Genomic DNA, 5626 nt, shown 5'->3' with positions numbered 1-5626 from the left:
AGATAACCTGGCTGAATATCTGCAGGCTGCCACTTCGGCTGGTTCTCAGACCTGCCTTGCTGCAGCTCCCACGTGGATCCTTTAATCGCCTGCCAGAGGGATCTGAGCATCAGCTCTGAAATTCCCCCCGGGGCAGGTTCAGAGCCCGGCCCGGCTGCTTCCTCCCTGTCAGGTGGACAAGCTGAGCTCAGGTGGGTTCTTCAGACCAGGTCCTAATCAGGCTGTTTGCTCTGCTCAGGGTTCGTGGGCAGAGACTCATGGGCCGGAGCTGCTCCGTGCCCGTGGTGTGCTGGATGTGCCACGCACATGGTCTGGAGATCAGCTGTTCTGAGGGGCTGCGAAGGCTGGAGCCCTGTTTCGTGGGACATGAGCGCATTGAGCGGGCTGGCGGGGGGGATATGTGAGATGGCTCATGGACTCTGCCTTTCCTCGGGCCTCCAGCCTGCACTCTTCTGCGCTAAGAGAAACTCGGCAAATACAAACACGGTCTGAGACCACATGCCTCTGCCAAGCTGTCCTGCAGTGGCTCAAGGGCGTGAGTGGCAGCCTGTTAGGAAGCAGCGCACCAAGCCCTACCTGGCTGTGAGTGCCATGCTGAGATCTCACCTGTCAATTATCGCGTGTGAACTCCTCAGGCACCATAACCACCTAGCCACGGACTCACAGACAGTCCCCTGGGGCACTCTGATCTGTCTGGCCACCCAGGTGGGCCTGCCTTTGTGAGAGATGGTCCCTTACACCAAGAATCACAGCAATATTCAGGTTACTCCCAATCCCGAAGGACCGTCCCTTACCCCAGGTTAAGTGCACCTCAGATCGCACACCAAAGATGACATGCGTAACCAACCCTATACTAACCTATCTCAAGATTTATTCTAGAGAAAAGGAGATCCGAGTTAGTCATACAGTTAAAGCAGGTAGACACAGGCACACAAATGAGTTCCAATCTTCAGTTTCAAAAGTAACAGGAGCTTCTAGGCCATGCAAGCTCGGTATGTCCCGCGGGGCTAAGCCAAGCCTTTTGCTTATGCCTAGCGATCCTTGTCCCATGCAAAGCAGCATAAAGATCCAGTTCCCCCTTGTTAGGGGTTTTTATTCCCTGCCCCTCTTCTGCTTGGAGTTGAAACTCAGCTGATGGGAGGAATTCACGGGCGAGACTCATCTTAATAGGGTGGGGGAGCGTAAACAACCAAGTCTTGTGTCCACTTGAATGTTCCGCTCTAGTCTGTCTGGTGTGGATGGGCCTTCCTTGTGGGCTGGCAGTAACACCTGCTGGCGGGGACCGGCACGTCACACTAATCGCGCTCTCCGGCCCTGTCTTTACACAGCCACAGAGGCGGACAGCGCAAATGCTCAGCGATGACCTTACAGTGTGGGACACAGAGTGTGACTGAGATCAACGCACGTGGCAACTCACAGCAATCCCACAAAGTCTAAGCACTAAGCACATGCTGATAATTCTACTACCTATTTTAACACCACTAACCCTCGGGGAGCCAGACTGGTGCCCGCCGTGGATTTGTCAGTGTTCAGTGGAGGCCTGGGGACCTGGGCATGAGCTGGCACCTGGCCTGCCAGCGTCACAGCCTCAAACCCCCAAGTGGCAGCGGGCTGCTTGGAGATCAGCGTGCAAAGCAACTCGCTGGCCACTCCCGACCGCATTGTGTGGGGTCTAGGGACTCCATGGGGCTTGTATTTCCTACCCAGCCAGAGCTGGCGCTAGGCATCAGCAGACTGAGCAATGGAGAGGCTCAAGGAGGCCCCCTATTGGCTCCGTTATTATTATTTTCATAAGAACTTGCCTGTTTCGTATTGGTTCCTCCCCTCTGGCTAAGCACGAGCGGCTGCACGGGCTGGCGGTTCGGACAGCAGAGGGGCTGGTGGCAGTTCTGCAAACCGATCACTCGACACGCACTCGGCTTCATGCAGCCGAGCAGGAAAAAACATGGCTTCTGCGCATTGCGCAGAATCATTGCAAGCTGTGACCGAGATCGGGGGCTCCCGGACAGGGGCAGGTGGGAGAGATGTGTCCTGTCCTTCACAGAACCACAAAGAAATGTACCTGCAACTCCTCCTAGAAGGGGCGCAGCATTATCCTTGTCTGACGGGTAGGGAAACTGAGGCACAGACAGGGCCGGCTCCAGGGTTTTTGCTGCCCCAGACCACCTCCCAGCCCAGAGCCTGGTCTCTGGGGGTGGCAGCCCCCCTAGGTCCCAATCCTGCTCCTGATGCTGTGCGGGCCCAGAGGGGCCCAGCAGAGCGGAGAGGGGCAGGAGCGCAGGGGGGCCCATCTCCAGGGGGTCCTTACTCCTCCATTGGTCTATCTCTGCCCAGTGCCCGGGCGCTGCAGAGTGTATGGAGGAAAGACAGAGCCACACCTGGGCAAAGCAGGGTTAAAATGCTTCCACTGTGCCCAATGCTGATCTCTGGGAGGGGCGCTCCCGCCTACCATGCCAAGGGCTGGGCTAAGGCGCCCTATCGCCACGGGAGGGTGCTTGGGGCTCGGCCAGGGGCTACATGTCCAGGTTCCTGGTGCAGTACTCCACGTAGTCAAACTCCTCGATGGTGAAAGTCACCCGGCTCCATTGCTTGGGCTGTTTGTTCCCGTCCGGCGTCGCCACCACGAAGTTTTTGATGGAGAGGATGGGCAGCGTCACGCTGCGGTAGATCATCTCCATGCCCCAGGCCTGCACGGACGGACGAGGGACACATCACCCGGATGGACAGGCAGGACCCACCGCAAATCGCCGGGATTAAACAGTCGCACATCTGGGCGACAGGGCTTAGAATCTGATCCCAGAGCTGAACTATACAAACATCTCCTACTTATATACAGGGGAGTGTATAGACCTTAACCACACACGCCCAGTCACACACAGACCAACACGTGCACGCAGACACATGCTCACAAACACTCACTCCCACATACACCCAAGCTCCAATGGCTGGAAGTTTAATGCAGAAAAACTCACACTGGAAATACGTCGCCCATTCTGAAATGTGGATAATTTGCCATCGGAGCAGACCCCACTATTGCCAATTCCCGGGATTTAATATTTGATGCTTTCCTTAAAGCTCCAGCTCTTGGAGTCATGTGATATGAGGGGGAATCTCAGCTTTCCCTTAAAATAAAAAGGAAGTTTCTAGCCCTCATGGCTGTGCAGAAAAGCTGGGGGAGGGGAGCTGTGACCCCTAAAGGCTCAGAAACCCCCTTTTTTAAAACCTCATGGGTTTTGAACGTTTGGGGCTGGCAGCCTGGGATCCCCAAGGGAGGTGTGGATTCTCCATCACTCGGGCTCTGTACATGCAGACTGGGTGTATTTCCAGTTCGACCCCAGCGCCTGCTTACCCAGTAGGGGAGAGTCACCTGTGGGTGTCTCAGCCGCGTACCCACCTGGCCGCAGCTCGCACAGCTGATGCTGCCCCCTGGCTTCCAGTCCTTGAAGTTCCGGGGAATCTCCACGTTGTTGGATGTGGCATTGTAGTAAATCCTGCGGGAAATGCACCAAGAGCCGTTGCCATAAGGAGCGAAGCAGAGGGGGCTTGTGGGCCAAGAATGCCGGGCTCACGAGCGGAGCCAGCACGCAGCCACCTGGGGAGGGGAGCTCCCTGCCCACCGCCCCGGAAGAGGGACAATCCCAGCCCCAAGCTGCTCCCTGGATCTGTCCCTGGAGCGGACAGGAAGGACCCCGGCCTGATGGGGCCGACAGACGTGTCTCTCCAGGCTCTTGCTAGGAGAGGCTGCCAAGCTGGTCCCGCAGGGAGTCCCAGCGCTGAGCGAGGGGCCAGCAGGGCTGCCAGGCCGGGGGCCTCCGCGCAGAAGGAGAGCGAGGTCTGAGGGCAGGGGGCCGGGGAACATCTACTACAGCATTACACATGCCTGCGCCAGCGACTGTCCCCAGTGGGTGCTGGTGCCGCTGCCCACCTCCCCTCCCAGCTCCGGCAGCCCACGTGACACAGAGCGAACGGCTGGGGGCCCCCGGGGCACATGGGCAGGGCTCCGCTCGCTCGGGTCCCCGGCCCCCAGTCCCGCCCTCACTTGAAGTCCGGGTTGACGTTGACATGGTGCATCTTCTCCACGGTGCGCAGGTCGCTGCCGTGGCACACGGCCATGTTGCAGTTTATGCAGTGGAGGCGGACGGCGTCCGGGTCATGCAGCTGCCGCTTCTGGTTGCCTTCAGCCTTCTTCACCTTCCGGCTAATGATGGCGCCTCGCTGCAGGGCTGTGATCTGGGGGAGGGGAGGGGCAGCTCAACGCAGGTGCGACAGGAACACAACCGCAAGGAGACACCCACAGACACGCAGCAAGAGGCACCACCAGCCCCCTCAACTCCACTCTGTCCCCTCCCCAGCTGCTGCCATCCACCACCCCGTGGGGCGGGCACCTGGGGGCCTTAGCACAAAACACAGGCTGTCTGAGCAGCGTGGCCGGGGTGGAGAACGGGGCCTGAGGCCCCAGCCGGCCCAGTGCACAGGGAACCCCACTCTGTGCCATGGAGCATGGACACGGGCTAGGAGCTTCTGGCCCCCAGGGCTGTGCCCGAGCGCCGGCCCCTCACCGTGTCCCGGTACTCCTTCTCCGGCATGGCCTGCACCTCTTCGATGACTCTTTGCGTGAGCTCCTCCAAGGTCTCGTTCAGCCGCTCCCGCGACACCTCCTTGCTGTTGGCCTTGGCGAGGACGGAGTACAGACTGTTCTCGGCGCGGGCGCGGCCCCTGGCCTGTGCAAACGGGGACGCGCAGTCGGGTCACGCCTGGGGTCGGCTCAGGAAGGAGCCCCAGGGAAAGCGCCGGCAGAGCCCCTCCCGCCACCCCACTCAGGAGTGGGGGCATGGGAGGTCTGCAACGCCCCCCAGCGAGGGGGTTGGGTGAACGCTGAGCCCACGAGGTGCGGGCGGATTCGCCATCCCCTGGTGCTGGCAGGTGGCACTCGGGATGGAAGGCCTCCTGGGCGCCGCCTCCCCAAGCGTGCCTTGACCCTGGCCTGCAGGGAGCCCCCAGAGAGGAGTGGGGAGTCTGGTCTCCATGCCCCATGTGGTCCTGGCCTCGCCGCACAGCTCCCGCTCCTGAGCTCTGCATCAGCTCCATCGAGAGGGACCCGGCTGCGAGCGGCGCTCGGCAGGACTCCAGGGAGCCGGGGGCTGGGTGTGTGTCAGACAGACCCAGCTGGGTGGGCCTGGGACAGCCAGCTTCCCCCTGCACTGAGGAAGGCAGCGGCTCCCCCCACCCCATCCAGCCCAGCCTAGTGCTCGGTCCCTCGGAGCCAGGAGGGAGGGATCCGGGGAACAAGGGCAGAGCCTGGCCAGGCCCGGGGAGCGGCCGGCTACCTGCACCATGGCGATCTCGTTGGTCATCAGCCCGTAGCGAACCACGATGTTGCATTCTGGGATGTCCAGGCCCTCCTCAGCCACGCTGGTGGAGAAGAGCAGGTTGAGGTCTCCCTTGCGGAACAACTTGATCACGTCTTGCTGCTCGTTCTGGGAAGAGAGAAGGGACGGAGCTGTCGTTCCCGCCCACCGTGGGCCTGGCCCGGCGCCGCAGGGATCCCAGGCCCGCAGCGATGCCAGGCAGGCCCCTAAGCAATCACCCAGCCGCAGGGATCCCAGGCCCCCAGGCCCCTCTGCAA

The 5626-nt window shown here is 60.7% G+C and overlaps 1 protein-coding gene across 1 annotated transcript in view; it reads right to left on the bottom strand.

The window, feature by feature from the left end:
• Positions 1-2175: 2175 nt before the first annotated feature.
• Positions 2176-5626, bottom strand: part of DHX58 (DExH-box helicase 58) — a 9162-nt gene continuing 5711 nt past the window's right edge. The window contains exons 8-12 of the mRNA XM_026654776.2: positions 5328-5477; positions 4560-4721; positions 4040-4230; positions 3395-3491; positions 2176-2687 (exon numbers count right to left, since the gene is read on the bottom strand). Of these exons, the coding sequence (XP_026510561.1) occupies positions 2514-2687; positions 3395-3491; positions 4040-4230; positions 4560-4721; positions 5328-5477 (774 nt within the window). The 3' untranslated portion in view covers positions 2176-2513. The remainder of the gene's footprint in view (positions 2688-3394; positions 3492-4039; positions 4231-4559; positions 4722-5327; positions 5478-5626) is intronic.

The sequence above is a fragment of the Terrapene carolina genome, unplaced genomic scaffold (genome assembly GCF_002925995.2).
Source record: "Terrapene carolina triunguis isolate 2854851 unplaced genomic scaffold, T_m_triunguis-2.0 Scaffold193, whole genome shotgun sequence".
NCBI classification, from domain to species: Eukaryota; Metazoa; Chordata; order Testudines; family Emydidae; genus Terrapene; species Terrapene triunguis.
Note: the sequence above shows the minus strand (reverse complement) of the source record. Positions and strands in the feature narration are given on the sequence as shown.